Source organism: Phoca vitulina, unplaced genomic scaffold (genome assembly GCF_004348235.1).
Source record: "Phoca vitulina isolate PV1807 unplaced genomic scaffold, GSC_HSeal_1.0 scaffold15, whole genome shotgun sequence".
NCBI lineage: Eukaryota > Metazoa > Chordata > Mammalia > Carnivora > Phocidae > Phoca > Phoca vitulina.
In genome coordinates, this window is record NW_022589718.1 from 39479220 (window position 1) to 39497713 (window position 18494).

Sequence of the window (18494 nt, forward strand, 5' to 3'; positions counted from 1 at the left end):
GGTGCAGGGACGGGGCGTGGGCAGGTGCTGGGATGGAGGGGTGGGCAGGTGTAGGGAGGAAGGTGGCGGGACAGAGCCAGAGTGTCTCCTAGGAGTGGTGAAAATGCTTTACCTTTCATTCACATTTTGATCCCCCAAATTGAACACGTTTCTCTAGCTCTAGTCTCACTGCTACGGAGTGGAAGAATTATCTTTGTTTTGAAATGTTGAGTTTCCACCTGTAAACCCCTGTAACCTGCAAGACTGATGAAAAGATTTAGAGAGACTTGTTTCAATCAGGCTGTCACTGCAGGAATATATAGAAGCGACGACCAAATGTGCTTCTTTGTACTGACTATGTTTCCTCAAATGGTAATTAGAAGTCATTCGGTTTTATACAATTTGAAGTTTTAATTCCTAATTTTCATATTCTTCTTAAAACGTAATTCAACAAAAGTATTAATATAAAGCACTTCAATTTATAATCTTCAACACATCATGGCTAGATGGGCAATATCTTGGTGTTGATTTAATGTGGTGAAGAGTTATTATTAAGGGTATAAATTGATTATTGCTCGGGAGAGACAGTGAATGTCGAGGAGAAGCTCGCGACCTGATTGCTAATGGCAGGAGGGTCTGCAGTTGGGCGAGCGGGGACCACTCTATCTGGTACCTTTAATGCAAATAGCTTCCCATAATTGCCAAGAATTGGAGGTGAAAATTTCAATTTATTCTTTTCCACTGTACTTCCCTAATGTTGTCATAGTTTCGACACTTTGTTTCAAGAGCTGCAGATAAGTGCTAATGCTTCCCAGAATGCAAATTGACAAAGAACCTGATACAACGCTGGCCTCTGATGTGTAAGGAAATTTGATTAACTCCCTCGCTCCTTTTTATTTTTCATGCATCTTCTCCAATTTCCCATTCTTTCTGAATTTGCTATGAAATGCCAGGACAACATTTACACTCTCCTTTCAGAATCTGAAGTGGATTTTTGTAGAATTTGCAGAGTTTGAAAGGATCACGGGAATATTTATCTCCTCTCCGGTCTCTTGGGCTCCTCCGTGATTGGTTTCCGCGAACAGGTGCAGGAAAATCGCTGCTTGCTCTGACATCCCCCCTCAGGTCTCAAGCGTTACCATTCTCAGGTTTATCGAGCGCACATATCTTTGTCCACTCTGTGTCACGTGGCCATTTGGTGACTGGCTCGTGAGAGACATCCCTGTAGGCACCTGCCCGGGCTTCGCGAGGACCTGGGAGCAAGCCTGTTGAAGGCTCCCTCTGCCGGTAAAGGGAGACCCTCAGACGAGGGAATGGCCGAAGCCCCCGCCCCCCAGCCCGGGGGTCTGTGGTTCCACACATCTGGCCAGCTGGTGTTGGGTTATTAGCTGTTTTGGGCACGAGAACCTGCCAACACCTGTCCAAAGGCCCCACCGTTGAGTCCCTCACGTGCTTTCTCTCTCTGTGCCACCACAGAAGGAAAACTGTGTAGCTTTGGGACAATTGCTTTTATTTCAGAAAAACACCCTATTTGTTTCGTTCCACTTTATGCCATTTACCCTTTGGGTTTAACATAATGAATACAAAAATCCCCAAATAGGAGTAGAGTAATGGTTTACAACCCCTCCAGAATGGATCTTTAATGACCTAACAATAGGAAGCCTGCATGAACGTGACTTAACTTAAACCAGTATTTATTTGGGCTCATTATAGTTTTTATTAACCATAGAGGGCTGAACGGATCTCACTTCATTCAATCAGTTCAGTGAGCTATGATTATAAAATTTTAGTTTGGGAAGAAATTAGTTCATGTGATGGAAATTTCAATATTCGGAGCTCAGAGTTCTGGTTTAGCAAGCCATTTAACTTAATCTTGCTTCTTAAAGGTGCCATCACCAATAACCCTCTATCTGTTCTCAAAATGAGTGCAAGAATCAGAGGTTATCTTACTTTTTAAAACTTCTTAGGGAAATGTCTAAAGTTGATTAATAGGTGCTAGTTTTAGGTGCAAAGCATGCGGAAGAGACACATACAAATGTTGTGTCATCTTTGTCCACAGAAATATCAGACATCTGGGAAACTTCGGGAAAGAAATTAAGAAAATCACAAAAAGCATCAAGTGGATCTATTCTCTGTTCTCTGCATCCAAGGCTTCCAGCAATGCCATCGTATTTAGTCATTAAATAGGACTGGGAAAAGTGCACAAAAAACAAAATCACTAGCTGATATCTCCAGCACGGGGAGGGCACAGGATACTCCCAGCCCCCACGTGAGGGCAACCAGAGGCCTGGGGTGATTTTAGATGCCGTGCTTTCACGAGGGTGTGAGCAGGAGTGTGACCGTCCCTGTGTATGACGACTGTCCATCTCTTTCCTCCTGTTCCCTTCTACGTCTCCACAGCAGAGCACCATGGCAGACACTTCTGGGGAATAATAAATGCACCAAATACCATCAGTGCATTCAAGGAGCCGAAGGTCTCCCATGACAGCAGAGGGGCAGAGCTTTGGGAAGACACAGCAGCTGTCCTGTCCTGCGAGAAACGCACGTGCCCAAGGGCATGGGGGTGATGGAGCAAAGACAAGCAGGTGCACAGTCCACGTCGAAGTGAAGTTCTTCTTAAGGAGCCGGGAGACAGGGGCTCCTGTCCGTGGGGCTGCTTTCCCCCACCCTTCCCTCTCTGCTCCCCCTACGGCACAGCCGAATCCGACTCCCTATCGAGGCCTGGGCACCATGCCACTTTCTCCATGAAGCCTTCTTGGAATTTTCCCCGCTGAAAATGTCTCACACCTGTGAGGTTCTAAAGCTCCTATCTGCCTGTCTCCCACTACACGTGATGTTCTCCACTCGGTATAAATAGTCCTGTCCTGGTCTCACTGCTCCCGGTCACTGCAGTCCGTGTCTTCACGGCTGGTCACTCGCTGTCAGCCTACAGTCTGTGGGTGGTGGCTGGCTCATGGCACGTATTCAGTAAATATCTGTTGAATGTTTATATTAATGAGAGAATCCAAGAAGAAGATCCCAAAGGTTCAAAAAAGGTGTTTAGGGAAATGCAGTTGAGGGGCAGCAGAAATTCATTTTCTGCTATAGCTTGCTGGAGAAGAATGTGCTTTCCACGTGCCTCATATTAAGGCAACTGAAATCTAAATACTGTATTTCCCACAAGGATGGAATCTTATGGCTGATCTGGGTCATTGCTGGCCACTGAATTGAATTCTGTGTAGAGTACCTTTATGGCACTATTCCCAGAACTCTCTTGAATGCCCCCAACAAGACAGTCATTACTTATCATGATGACACTTCAGTGTCTAAGCCTTCTAACTGTTAGATCTTTTGTGTTTAGTTTGAGAAGGAATTTGCCCCCTTTTCCTTCCTTAATTTCTAGTGGCTAAGTAATGATGAGCTAAGTCTACATTTTATCAGCTCAGGGATTCCCTCTGGAACCTAAATTGGTGTCCCAGCTACGGGGGATCAGAATGAAGCAAATGGCCAAGGACTGGGACTCCACTTTTTCTATAATAGTGGAAGAAGGTAATCCACAAGAACACAGACAGGAAGGAAGCGATGCAGGGAGAGAGGTTTCCAGTAAGGGATATTGTGATTCAATAGCTTCGGGCAGCACAGTGGTAAAGCATAGCTTTTGACAGGAGACGGCCCTGACTTCGCCTTGCGACTCCATCGCCATACTCTGTGGGGTCTGGGGCGAGATGCTAACCTCCTTGAGCCTGGGTCTCTCTATTTTTAGGATGGTGACGATGCTATCTAGGCAGCACATCGCGGTGAGCTCTGAACGAGGTGTGCAAAGAACCTCCCATAATATTTGGCACAGGATTCGTGCTCAGAACGTGCTCGTGCAGAGATCTCTTCTTTTCAAACTATATCCCCTTTTAAACTGTAATTCTTAGAAAATAAAGACTACGTTAAAAGGACATGCTACAACCTGCATTCCCACCAACAGTGTAAGAGGGTTCCCCTTTCTCCACAACCTCTCCAACATTTGTTGTTTCTTTCCCTGTCCATTTTTGCCATTCTGAATAGTGTAAGGTGGTATCTCAGTGTGGTTTTGATTTGAATTTCCCTGATGGCTAATGATGACGAACATTTTTTCATGTGTCTGTTAGCCATTTGTATGTCTTCTTCAGAGAAGTGTCTTTTCATATCTTCTGCCCTCTTTTTGATTTGATTATTTGTTTTTTGGGTGTTGAGTTTGAGAAGTTCTTTATAGGTCTTGGATACCAGCCCTTTATCTGTAGTGTCATTTGCAAATATCTTCTCCCATTCTGTGGGTTGCCTCTTTGTTTTGTTGACTGTTTCCTTTGCTGTGCAGAAGATTTTTATCTTGATGAAGTCCCAAAAGTTCATTTTTGCTTTTATTTCACTAGCCAGCCACTTTGGAAAACACTGTGGAGGTGCCTCAAAAATTTAAAAATAGAGCTACCCTATGACCCAGCAATTGCACTCCTGGGTATTTACCCCAAAGACACAGATGTAGTGAAAAGAAGGGCCATATGCACCCCAGTGTTCATAGCAGCAATGTCCACAATAGCCAAACTGTGGAAAGAGCCGAGATGCCCTTCAACAGATGAATGGATAAAGAAGATGTGGTCCACATATACAATGGAATATTACTCAGCCATCAGATAGGATGAATACCCCACTTGTACATCAACATGGATGGGACTGGAGGAGATGATGCTAAGTGAAATAAGTCAAGCAGAGAAAGTCAATTATCATATGGTTTCACTTACTTGTGGAACATAAGGAATAGCATGGAGGACATTAGGAGAAGGAAGGTAAAAATGAAGCGGGGAAATCGGAGGGGGAGACGATTGGACTATGAGACTATGGACTCCAGCAAACAAACTGAGGGTTCTAGAGGGGAGGGAGTGGGGGGATGGGTTAGCCTGGTGATGGGTATTAAGGAGGGCATGTTCTGCATGGAGCACTGGGTGTTACACGCAAACAATGAATCATGGATCACTACACCAAAAACTAATGATGTAATGTATGGTGACTAACTTAACAATAAGAGAAAAATAAAATAAAATAAAAAGGACACGCTACATATGGGAAATTATGATAAGGTAACGAATGCTCTAGGTTGTCTTACAAACACGGCAGTGGCTAGTGTCCCCTGTTGTTCTGCCCACAGAGGGAGACCAGAACTTCTTGGATGTGTCCTGAATGGTGTAAATTCAAATGATGACAGGATCAAATTGATAGACACATTATGGAGCTAGACCTGACAAGTACATCTTCAGCGGGGTTCCGCTGCGGAGCCCCAGGAGGGCACGGGCGCGTCCTGGCTGACCGCCCCGTGGGTCTGCACGCCCCGGGCCCCCGGAAGAATGCACACCGCCGTGCACACAGTGGGAGCCCACAGCCTGACCCTGATTTCGCATCAACTTAGGCAATTTAGTTTTTCCAAGTTTGTCTTTGTGATAAAGATTGTAAATCGCTGTGACAATTAAATAACGATTTTGCCAAGCTGAGACACATACCGACCAGTGAGAAAATGCTGCAGGAAATGAGAGATTTTTAAATATAAGAATTGTAAGTAATTGCTCCACTCAATGTACCCTAAAAAGGTAATAGACTTGGACAAATGCATGCAAGCAGTTTGAGACACCTGTCGGCGAGCTGGGGAGCAGGTTCAAATGCTTCGCTACAGCAACGCTTCCTCCAAAACACTCAGGGTCTCCCACCCACCTAGGTGAACATGTGGAATTGGGTGATTAAGGGAGAAATGTGGGGGAAGAGAATTAGTAATTTAAAGGCAATCTCTCCCTTCATAGCTTAACACCATAAGTTCTAACAGCTAGAGATCAACACGCCAATTAGTTTCTTGGCTTTACAGATCCCAGGGCCATTGTACTCTGTCCGTTACGTAAGTCCATATAATTTCATCCTCGTATTTCCATTTGTATGATACTGACAGATTCTATCACAGCAGCTATCTAGACGTGTTGCAGCAGGGCACAATCCCCAAGGACGTCAGCTATCCGTTTGAACTTGAGAATTCCGAGTGAGCTAGCAAATGGACAAAGGAATTCACAGAAAAAGTACTTTCAAGAGAGCATGATTTGTCAAGACATTCAGAAATGCCTCTGTGAAACCGTATTTTGGTCAAGACAATGTTAGTTCTAAGTATGTGGCAATTATTCTCGGATTCTTGGTCTATCAACAAAGGTGGTATCTGTTTAGAAATCAGGTGCAGCGATTCACAAAAGATGCTGCTTCTGATAATCCTCAAGAGAGGATTCTTCAGGTCAGTGGGAGACAGGTGGAGAATGAGGGATGCTGTCCCTTTCTACACAGAGAGGCAGAGACCCATCAGGGCAGAAAGAGGCTGGAGCAGGTCTGCTTTGCAGGAAGTCACATGGATTCCCGCTCAGCGTGGTGATGGGAGAGCTGGGCGTGCACCGTCACGGGGCTGGCCGGTTCAATCTCTACTCAGCTCAAACTTCTCTTTGGCATAAAGCCAACTCAAGGGGCACGTGGGCGGTGCAGTCAGTTAAGTGTCCGACCTTTGGTTTCGGCTCAGGTCGTGACCTCAGGGTCCTGAGATGGAGCCCCGAGTCAGGCTCCATACTCAGTGTGGAGTCTGCTTGAGACTCTCCCTCTGCCCCTCCCCCTGCTCAAGCTCTCTCTCTCTCTAATAAATAAATAAATCTTAAAAAAAAAAAAAAGCAACTCAATTCCTTATAAACATGGGACAGTGACGATTCTAGAAAACAGTGGACACCCTCCACATCAAGTCACTGTGAGAATTCGGGAGAAGAGGTACATGGAATGAGACCAACTGCAGAACCAGCACCAGGGTCAGTGCCATTGGGCTCACGATCTAACAAAACCCAAACGGATCCCCTTGAACGCGTTAGCGGTGGTTTTTCTGTCCGTGTCCTTATCTGTTTTCTGGGAGCTGAGCGGGATGTGGTGGGAAGCACGTTTGTTTTCATTTACCCAAGTATCAAAGGAAGTGTCCCCCATGAATGATGCCATTTGCCTGCTGGCCTACTGACCAACTGCAGTGCTAAGAAGCCGAGGGGAGGCTGCACTCTTACTTTCCTCTGAGAGATCATTCTCCTCCGCGTCTCTCTCCATGTCCTTGCACCAGCCTTCCATCCTCTTTGTCTCCGTGTGCAGCAGCTTCGCAAACCACGAGCCGTCCCTCCGGCACGGAGACACCCTCCCCGTCTCCGCTGTCTCGATGGACGGCTCCAGCCAGGGGTCGGGCGGCGGCAGGCTGCCAGTGTCCACGGGGGTCCTATAGTCTTCTCTGTAACTGAAGAGCCCCTGGGTCCGAACAGTTCTTACGGCCCCGTACTGGGTGGGCGTGCTGGGCTCCGAATGCCGCTGGAAGGAGGGCCCAAACTGCAGGCCCTTGTCCTCCATGGTGACGTGTCCCGGGAAGCCCTCCAGCTCCAAGTCCGCCTGGACGGCGGCGGTCACGCTGTTGGAACGCTTGAAACGCCCGTGTCTGCGGAGGGGGAAGGAAGAGAGAGGGGAGACTTTCTGAGCTGACTGTGCAGCAAGCCTACGCCTCGCTCATCAACGACACGCCTGCACCGCGCAAGCCAACAAGTCAAGGGGAAGATGAGTCTTTTCCTCTCGTTACTACTATTTTGGTGTTTCAGCTATGAAAGAACGTTGGGTTTTGCAATTAATTAACCTCTAACATCTACCTAAGTCTCAATGCCTAAATAATGCCCACTTAAGACGGAAGCGTATTGCGGGGTGCAGTGGGGGTAACGCATTCCATGAGTCCACTGCCTTGGCTCATTTACTTCCCTTGACAAATCCGCCACAGTTTACAAAACCTCCTTATGTTGCATCTATGCAACGGGAACGCTGTGTAGCTCCTTTTAGGTAAATAACTTTTGTACCCCACTGAGTTTTGGGGACACATTTCAGGGCGTGCGTCTCTTCTCCTATCTGAATAACTTAATATCATCCCCATTAAGTCTTGTATGCAAAATAAGGAATCCAAATTCTGACTTGAGCAGGTGTTTTAAAAACATGTTCATCATACACATTGGAAGGCAGCCCAGTCCCGCACAGCCAATTACTGAAATGATGGGCAGGAAAGGGCTTATAATTGGAGTCCAGATATTGCTGGGTGAGAACCCTGTGTGTGTGCGGGGAGGGGGGGTTCTTCCAAACTGAACCCTAACTCTACATTTTGGCTTCTCACCAACTGAACCCTCCTATGGCAACAGCTGTGCCCGCAGCTGGTTGATGAATTTTCCACTTAGTGTCTTTGCTGGAGGCAAAGGAGCAGAGAACAAACCCATGATGGGGATGGAAGGCAGCAAGCCCAGTCCCGTGCAGAAGCTGTCCGTGGTCTCAGCACTCTGCAGGGAACCCGGGAAGCCAGTAGCTTGTGGTCTGAATTTCTTTGCAATCAAAATCTTTATTGGCTGGGTCCTAAAACCCTCCACGATGAGCAATGTCACCCGGGACTAGATGCCAATTGAAGTTGCAGATGTAACAATTCTCTCATTGAATTAGTTTTTTATGAAATGTACAAGATATATTTTTTAAACATGAAATAAAATAATCATCCTGTTCTTGCTACAAAAATAACATTACCATCATAGACATCTCTGTATTTTATGGTTTGAAATCATGGTATAGCTAAGGTCTTAAACTTCCTTCCTTCTCTCTCTCTTTCTGTCTTTCTTTTACCTTTAACATTATTAGGTAGGAAGACATGCACCTGATTCACCCTCAAGCCTATCTGTTCTTCCTTTGGATGAAGAACTTTGGCTCTCAGGCCTGTCAGCCCCTCTGCTTTCATAGGTGGTAAATTACTTTAGAAAGAATTATTCCCCTGCCTCTCACAAAAAACAAGATGCAGGCGGATGTTAATTCATACTTGAACGATATAAATTGCAAAGTATAAATATATGACCCTGTTACCACACATGGCATGAATTATTGATGGTCAGCATGATCTAGATGTTTGCAATCAGGTTTCTAACAGATTGCTCTTGCTTGGGAACATCGTATATTGTGAAGGGGCTGAGTTACCGCTTCTCATCTTCCACTTGGATGCCAACAGAGTGGTATTCTCGCAGGCCTCGGCTCTCTGTGTCAGAGTCTGTGGCTGTTTCCACCTAATACAACACAGAACATCTTATTTTAGAACTGAGACAAGCGACCTGGGCAGGGGACTATTGTGTGTGTGTGTGTGTGTGTGTGTGTTCATTTGCTGTAACTAATTACGCATTTAATTAATACAGAGATGCACTTGACCCAGTAAAATCACAAAAAAGGGAAATGCATTCATATTGGTGTAATTACACTGCTACTGTGTTTCATCAAATTTCACATAACTACTTGAACTCAGCATTGCACTCTGATCTCTCAAATGAATGCAAATAAAATTGCTTAGTTCAGCTAAGGCAAAAAATAGGCTTTGTTGGATTGCATGATTGTAGGACTTAAAGGCTCTTATCACACCCTACGGTGAAGAAAGTAAGTACAGCATGAACCAGATAGAGCTAACAACCACAAATAAGCCATTTAATAGAATTACACTGATGGTTGCATCCACATACAGAAACACACAGGAAGGAATTTCAGCGTGTATCGGGAATACCGCGGCCATGTGTCCAACTGCCCCTACACACTGGTGTCTTGCATCTGCTAATGGGACTGTGCCCAGCGAGGCCAGGTCAGAACAGAACAGAAACTGTGCATTTTACACGAATCCTTCTCGTGGTTCTATTTGCCAAAACATCTCCCAAACCCACCAAGCTCTTTAGGACCGTGAGGGGGCAGAGCTAACACATGAGGGGCTGCTGGTACAGCCCATGTTCTAAAGAGCCCTCAAACCCTCAGCACAAATAGTCTGTGAAACCAAAGTTTAGTTCATCCGTAAATATTATCCTGGCTACTCCAGTGTCCCTTTCCTTTTTCCCCAGAAAATATTACCTACTGTATCAGCGGGACTTTGACCCCAATCCGAAATGTCATAACTAAGTTGTAAACCACATTTTCTCTTAAAAATATTAATGATTGCCATGAGGGTAAGGTACAAATGACTAAACAAATCATTATGATGCTCTCTTTTGCAACTTAGGAGAGTCTGTGATTGTAATTTGCGGCTGCCCCGTGGCCGAGCTCATGGCACCCGAGGGCTCACTCAACTTGTGGCAAAGAGAAACAACGCTGTCCATATCTAATGTTTATTTTACTCTTACCACGTGCCAGGCACTGTGCCAAGAGCATAATAAGCGTTATTGCACGTAGTGTCCACGGTACCCCTGCTGTGATTTCCTGCCACACTGAACAGCTGAGGAATCAGAGACGGTGAGTAACTTGCCCAGGGGTGCACAGCTCACTGGGAGCAGAACGAGGATTCACACCTGCGTCTGTCTGACAGCCCCACCATACTCTGTAGTGATACGCTGTGGCCAGAATAAAGACAGCTGCGTGAAGACCCGGGGCTCCTGGATGAGTTACCGAGGGGAGGAGCACGGCTGGGCACACCCCGTTCCTTGCTGGCAGAATCCTGCACGCACGCAGAGGTCACATCACCTCCTCTGTGTGCGTGGTTTGACGGCTGGGCGAGGACACGGGGTGACCACAGGACAAGGGACATCCTTGAATCCAGATCTAACCTTGCTGCTGTCTCTATGGGGGGTCATGGCTTTGATAAACTTCACCTTCCTGGACATGGAGATTGTTACTCTTATTATTTTACATGAAAAGATTACAGTAACAATTCACGTATTTAAGACGTTGTCCCATGTCAGAGCAAACAGAGCTGCCTTGTGTTTTAACTGCTTGCTATTCCATTTTAGGAACATAACCTGATTTAGTTAACCAGTCTTCAAGGGAGGCATAATCTGGTTACTTCTAGTTTTCTGCCATGATTAATGCTGCTACAGATACATGTCTGTGCATGTTTTTGTGAACACAGTCATAGTGTAGGTGATTTTATGCTTTACAATGTTGGTAGATGGTGTCGAATTTGATGGATACATAATTTGGGGGAGATCCATGCATACATATAGTTTTAGAAAGATTTTTGTAATGGAAAGAGCACTGGATTTTATCATTGAAATGTTCAGAATATTTGTCTTATTTTTTCTGCTTCCAGGATTCTAGTCTAAGGAAATCACCTTAAATTCTAACAAGTGTGTGAGGTGTTCATCTTAGTGTTACTTATCAGGTGAAACATGACGAGGGGTGAAGTAGGCGAGCGGTAGCAGAGGGTAAATTATGATTTGCTCATGACACGGAACACTACACAGTACGAAGGTGATGGTCATCAGGGCTACACCACGGAAGATGTTTTTGGTCCCATGCACACTAGTAGGTGGCATGAACAGCAAAATCACAGGATGTGTGTGCACACATGAAACACGCATGTATTCACAGCCATGTACACACACTACATAAGTGACTAAAACATATAACCAGACAACAGCACGTTGTCTCCCTTCATCCAGTCTCCACGTTCCCTGCACTAGAATTCTCTACCATTCCAAGCAAAGGAGGAGGGTGTAGTTTTGGAGCTAGATTCTGCTACGAGCTGGCCACGCAACTCTCTGTGAGTCTCTTAAATTTTGTTGAGTCTTTTCTTCCTAATCTCAAAAATGAGGGGACATGAGACACTTCACTTGATTGAAGTAAAACTCCACAGGAAGCCAGACTCAGATAAGCTTGTCCACAGCAAATATCGACACTCTGTCCTTCACCTCAACCAGGAAGACGGTCAGGTGTGTGATGAGATGGATACTGAATGTGAAGGATCTCACAGAGCTACAGCACCTGTCACATGAAACTTTCCTAAGAAAAAATGACGTTATCTCTGCTTTCAGAAGGGGAAGGCTGAGGGGGATGATAAAATCATACATGGCCTGGGTGAGCTAAATACTTAACAATTTCAGAAATCCTGGGAGTGGAGACCCTTACATGGATAAGAAAAAAGGCAAATTCAAGACAAAGGAAAGGAATTACTGCTTTGCACAGTGGAAAGGAAATCAAAGGAATCTCTTCCTAAGAGGAGATTCTGGCTGAAAATTCAAGGGATCTTAAAAGTTTTGAGAAATGAAGGCATATATTCATTTTTACAAGACCTGCCATGTTCTAGGCATTGAGAAGAAAGATGTATTAACAGAATCGCTAATGCTAAGTAAGACTTTCTGAAGCAAAGGTGTTTGCAGGGCTCCCTGATGAAAGGGGACAGACATCTCCCCAGTCACTGTCGTGAGTGGTGGGTGCCATCACAAGAGCGTCTGGGGTCTGTGGAGCCCGGGGCCCCGCACCAGCTCTCCCTGTACGATGGCGGAGCTTGTAGGCCGAGCCACATGCCATGATGGCAGGTGGGAAGGGGGACATTTCTAAATATGGTCTGTTTACAAAACAAGGAGCTTGGTGTGGCTGGCGTGTGCATGCATGTGTGTGTGTGTGTGTGTTTGTATGCACGTGCACATGCACACTTGTATGCATGCATGTGCACACGTGTGCACATGTGGGACTGTGCACACAAGTGTGTACATGTAAGTAAATGTGTGAGTGCATACGTGTGTGGCTGCACACATTAGGGCGGTGTGCACATGTGTATCTGCAGGTGTGTACACACATATGACTGCAAATGTGAGTGTGCACGTGTGTGTATGTGTGTGAATGACTGGGTTTGCAAGAGCAGGCACAGAGGTGAGTACATGCATGCACACACGCATGAGTGTGCACACATGTGCATGTGTGAGTGTGAGCATATGTGTGTACTTACGTGGGTAAAACTGCACACATTAGTTGCACACACACGTACATGCATGGACATGTTTGCACCTGCGTGGATATGAGCACATGTGTGAGTGTGTGAATGTGTGATTGTGTGAGTGACCAGCATGCATTTGTCTGCATAAGTGTGCACACAAGTGTGAATGCATGTGTACAGGTGCGAGCACACAGGTGCACACGTGTGTGTTGAGTGTGCATACATGTTTATGCAGAAATGTAAGCACGAGTGCAGGGGAGTGTGTGCATGAGTGAGTGTGCATGCACACGTGTGTGAGCATGTGCATGTTGGGTCGTGTGAGCTGCACAGGAGGCGGCCGCTGTGTGCCCTGGTCCCCATCTCCTGCATGGTAGGTGTTTGTGGGAAGTCAAAGCTGGGCAGCCGCAGTCTGGGCCCCCGCTTCCCGGACCCGAGAGAGGCACCCAGGCAGGGAGCCACTAGCACCGGCATCGGCTGCGGCTCCGACCGCACGTCTCTGCTGTCTACCCCAGATCATTTATGCTCTGCCTTCCAAACCGAGCGCACAGCCGGGCAGGTGCACTGCCTCAGGCATGGTTACCGTGGTCCCCTCGGGGACCTGTCGTAAGTCCAAGAGTGAGATGCGGTCTGGCAGCCTCGCTGCTGAGAGGTGCCCAAGGCAGCGCCCGCACTTCCAGGAGCAGGTGCTGGGAGGCTTGCTGGAGCGCGGAACGGCTCAGGCCGGCGAGGGAGAAACCCGCCTTAGCGGGCAAACTGACGCGCTCCCAGCCGCACACTTGAGCCGAATAAGAAGAGGCCTGTGGCAGTTGTGCTGTTCATCCCCCCAGCCTGGTGGTGGAGACGGAAGAGCAGTAATCGCTCCCACTTTAAAGACGGGGCAACCGAGGCAGGTGGTTGAGGAACCCCTGCATGTTAATCCAAACTGCAGTGTCCGGGAACGGGAGACACTTCCAACGGACTCTCACAAACGGACACACGCACCAGACAAGGAGAAACTGTGCAGGGACACACGCACCAGGGATACACAGAACGGGACACAGAGGAAAGAGGCGCATGTCAGCATCGAATGAGGAGACGTGAGGGCGGGGCGCCGCGGGTTCGCGTCACCGGGCCAGCCCGCGAGGCAGGGCCTGGAGCCGCACCCCCAGACCCGCAGAAATGGGTGGGAAATGCGGTGTCGATCCTCTGCCGTCTGCACTCCACGGGAGCTCCTGAGAGCGGGCCGCGGGCGGTCAGCCGGCAGACCCCTGTGAGCCCTGGCTGAGTGTGCGGCGCACTAGCCGTCTCTCCCTACAAGTGACAAGACAGACAGACTGGGGCAGGTCGCTTCTTGCCACGCAGCTCGGGGGACGGGCCCCGCACCGACCCCCCTGTCTCCTCTCTGGGAAGCGGGCGCCCTGCAGGCTTTCCAACAAAGCTGCCCTCCGTCCTGGCTGCGACTCTCACGGCTGTGACCCTCTAGGCAAGTCACTTACCCCCAAGCCTCAGTTTCCCCATCGGTAACCTGGGTAACGGCTGGCCCCTTGGGTTACGACGAGGTTAAAAGGAGCATGTGCTGGAGAGCCCGAGACACGGCAATTCCGCGAGCCTGCTTCTCAGGGTTATTTCTGCGTCGTGCTTTCCCAGTGCGGACACGCCAGCCAGCCCTCCAGGGCCTCTACGTGCCCGGGGCTCTCCCTCACTCTGGTTCTTCGTGCTTCCCTGTGAGTTGGCTCCCTACGCTGGCCTACATTTCACCTCTTTGACTCGTACTATTCTAATACCTGAGCTTCTCTGGCCGTGTTTCCTACTGGCTCTTCAATCCCCGTCAGTCTGATAATGGCGAGGGTACACGCTCACGTGATGTTGTGCATTCCCTTACTGCCACGAAGACAGCGGACCCTTTGCACACGTGCACTCACACTGGTGCTCACGGAACACTCACCCGCCGTCACCCGTGCGCCCACTGACCCGACACTGACCGAGCACTTGCTATGTACCAGGCACCGTGCTAGACGCTGGGTGGTGAAGAGGCGGGGGCAGCCGGGCCTTCACAGACACGCGGTGCGGGGGCAGCGCCGGACAGGCTTCCGGGGAGGGGCCAACGCGTGAGCCGCAGGGAGCGGTGGGCAGGGGAGCAGGGACATTCCCGCGGAGGGAAGGCGTGGTTGCTAGAAGCAGAAAGGGCCACGGGGCGAGGACAGGTGTCGGGGCTTCTGGGCGATGAAGCGGAGGGAGGAGGGGTGGCGCCCCCGACCAGCCGATGACCCGCTGCCCCAGGTCTGCTCTGCTCAGATAAAGCCAGAAGATGACACCCCCAGCCTCGTCCCGCCGGGGCTGGTGCGGGCAGCAGGAGGGAGTCCGTGGCAGGTGGCAGGGGTGCGGGCAGCAGGAGGGAGTCTGTCAGGTGGCAGGGGTGCGGGCAGCAGGAGGGAGTCTGTCAGGTGGCAGGGGTGCGGGCAGCAGGAGGGAGTCCGTGGCAGGTGGCAGGGGTGCGGGCAGCAGGAGGGGGTCCGTGTCAGGTGGCAGGGGTGCGGGCAGCAGGAGGGAGTCCGTCAGGTGGCAGGGGTGCGGGCAGCAGGAGGGAGTCTGTCAGGTGGCAGGGGAGAAGGCAGAGGGTGCACGAGCACCTGGAATGTGCAGCCAGCCTCGTGAACTTGCGTCCCTCGCACGTCTTCTCTGGTGACATGAATGGAGCCGGAGGGACCGGCGTCTGAAGCCCGGCCTCCCACGCACTAGCGCTATGGCCCCGGCCAGCCTGTCGGCCGCAGCGAGTTACGTCCCTATTTGAGCCCCATCTCGGTCCTCATCGAAGCGGGGCTAATTACACATCATCGGGGGACACGAGTGATACGGGGGCACCTAGCATAGTGCCTGGCATATAGAATCAGGACAGAGAGAGGTGACAGAGCAGTTGTATGAATAATCCAAAAAAGGGAGATAAAATAAAAATTCATGCGTACTTGGCTTTGGAGTATATTTTGGTACTTACATCTGACCTTGGGTATGGCTGATGCTCTGGGAATTCAGAATCCTAAACAAAACAACGAAGCCACAGTGTGGAGACCTGGTTCAGAGGACCTAGTCAAGCGGGCAGTCGCCCCAGCCTGCTCTCCCGTGTCCCCAGGATGCCCAGGACGTCGAGCCCCCTCACGCCAGCACCGAGCACGCGTGGCCCTCAGGCAGAGCTCCGCTCACCCTCCTCCCTGGCCACGAAGCCTTCTGATTTTGGGACTTCCGGCTGGACACAGGCTGAGTGGAGGAGTGACAGGAAGCAAGAGTGGACCATGCTTGCAAAGGACTCGGCAAGGAGACTGCCTCGCTGTGCCAACACGATCTCGTGGGGGAGAGCGGCCGAGGCAAGACGTTGTCAGCGTGAGGCGCATCCCGTGCCGTCCTGGGGCTGGGGAGTGGGCTGGAAGGTGGCCCCTGTGTCTCAGCACAGTGCCTCCCGGGCCCTGGGAGTGGGCTAGCCGGACGCAGTGGGGGGCCGCCCCAAGACACCAGGTCTGTGGCTCGGGGAGAAGTCTGGGGCCTCAGGGGGTGTGGGTCAGCCCTCGGCGGTCTGAAACCGCGGGCCGGGGGTCTGCCGCCACAGCTGAGCACCCAGAGTGCCCTGCGGCCGGTGAGGGAAGCGCCTTCCTGCAGCCCTGGCCTGGGTAGCTGTGAGCACGCCTCAGTTTTCCACCGAATAGGCCTTTCCAACTTCCACCGCTGTATTCCCAATGCCCTCCCCCCACTCCGCTGCTGGGGCACAAGGCTGAAAGGCTTTCGAAAACCTGGGTTTCAACCAAGAAACCATCCTTCCGAAGTATCAAAACAAGCTGTCTCCACACTTGGTAAGCAGCAGGTGGCCCCTAGAAAGTGCTCTGGGGTGGGGGTGTCTGGGTGGCAGGGGCAGGCGTGAGACGGGGACCCGAGATGCCCTGGGGTGGTCCCCCGGCTGTTGACTTGCCGGCTGGCCCTGCAGCCGAGACCTCACTCTCATGTCTCCCTGCTAAGCCCCCCCGGGCCGCGGGGTCGCTGCGTCTCAGTCTACGCTATCTGCGGAGCCCGGGGGCGGGCGGCACGGCCGCGGGGCACAGGGAGGCTACCTGGATCCCGATGGAGGAGCGCCGGCTCTTGAGGAAGTCCTCGGCCTTGGACACCAGGACGGCCTTGTCGCTGGTCCGTGTGGAGCTGCTCTGGCCGTCGGAGGCCAGGCGCTGGGCCGCGGCCGTCTCCAGGGCAAGGCTCATGGCCTTGTTGCTGTCCAGGCTGTCCGTGGAGTTGTAGAGGCCGCGGCTGTCCTGGGGCCACGGGGACGCCCGCTGCGCGCGGCCGTCCTGGTAGGCATCCTGCGTGGATTCGGTGCTGCTCTGTGCGGTCACTGAGATCAGAGGCTTGGAGGTGGTGCGTGGGGGGACGGGTGGCGGCGTTTTCTTGTAATTCACATAGGAGACAGCTGTAAGGAAAGTCAACGTGCCGTCAGCGGAAGCATCCTCCCCTCCCTGGAAACCTGGTCCACCCTTCACTGCCCACGACCCACGAGCCTTTGCAGAATGTGGGGCTTGAGAAGATAACTCAGCAAACTCCGGGGCACCCCTGCGCTCAGAGACGGTCCACGCGGATATACTCACAACAGTGGGGAATTAGAAAGCCCCCCAAATGCCGCGCCAGCGACCACACTGAGTAGCTTCGGACTCAGCAGGACAGATAGCAGGCACGACCCCATTTTCACGCAGGGCAGGGTCACGGGCGATGCTCACTTCGTCACACCGCGGTAAAGCAGGACCTACTCAGCTCTATCCGGGTGAAGGTGGAATATATTTATAAGGAGAACCTTGTATGAAAAAAGGTTAGACGCACAGGAAGCTGTCCATCAGCTCATCATCGAGGGACAGCAGGGTGACTCTTCTCTCCTCTGCTTCTCTGCATGTTCCAAAAATGCTTATGATGAGTAGGTATTGTTTTTCTAATGGAAAAGCATAGAACGTGAGAAGACTGTTTGCTCCCTGTAAGGACATGCTTACTGGGTGTAAAGTGTAGACGGCGGTTGAGAAGGGACCGCGGGTCTCCAAACGCACACCGCACGGCCCTCCCGCACCTCCCGCCTGCCCGTAGCCAGCGCCCCGCCGCCTCCTGCCCTGCACTCACTCCCCGGCCGCCGCCAACCCACTGAGGGACAAGAAATGCCTTTGGACGTGAGGTCCTATTAAATGTCTCTTTAAAGGCCACCCCAAATTCACTAGACATATTTGCCGGGCTCGGGGTGTTACTTATTTTTCCAGTGAGGTGAACGACGCCGTTTCGACAGGAATGTTCTCCGTTACAGTTAATGATTTTTCTTTATCTGGAACGGAAGTGCTCACCCAAGGGCTTCCGAACGGACGCCATCAGCACGACCATCAGCGCGACCCAGCGCAAAGGGACCCACATGGTGCGCAGGTGCGCGGGTTGCTGTGTGTCCCACCACATGGGGAGGGCCCGGCCTGGTCTGGGAGGACAGACTGAGTGGGTTTCCCCTACGAATTTCAGAAGCTGCCCAGAGTCGGCGCCCTGCGGTGGCCCGTGGGAGCACGTCGTTTCCGCTCTTCTGTTCCTGGGGATTTCAACGCGCTCGCCTGTTCCCGCGATCTCCCCCAGTGACGGTGTGACCTGGGTCAATTTGTTCTCCTAATAAATAAAACCTCAAATGTCATTCCAAATAAAAATCGGCAAGTGACAGAACAAAATGAGTTTGTCGTGTCAGGATGATCTGGGTTCGAAGGCATAAAAACTGCACATGAAGATTTACGCCGTGGACACGTTTTTAAAAGAATGC

At 50.4% G+C, this 18494-nt stretch overlaps 1 protein-coding gene across 13 annotated transcripts in view; it reads right to left on the bottom strand.

Moving 5' to 3' along the window:
• DLGAP2 (DLG associated protein 2) overlaps nt 1-18494 on the bottom strand; it is an 862351-nt gene that overhangs the window by 20958 nt on the left and 822899 nt on the right. For all 13 annotated transcript variants that reach the window (XM_032413746.1, XM_032413747.1, XM_032413748.1 and 10 more), the window contains 4 exons: nt 16786-17135; nt 15684-15725; nt 9010-9095; nt 7041-7456 (listed from right to left, as the gene is read on the bottom strand). In XM_032413746.1, coding sequence (XP_032269637.1) covers nt 7041-7456; nt 9010-9095; nt 15684-15725; nt 16786-17135 — 894 coding nt within the window. The remainder of the gene's footprint in view (nt 1-7040; nt 7457-9009; nt 9096-15683; nt 15726-16785; nt 17136-18494) is intronic.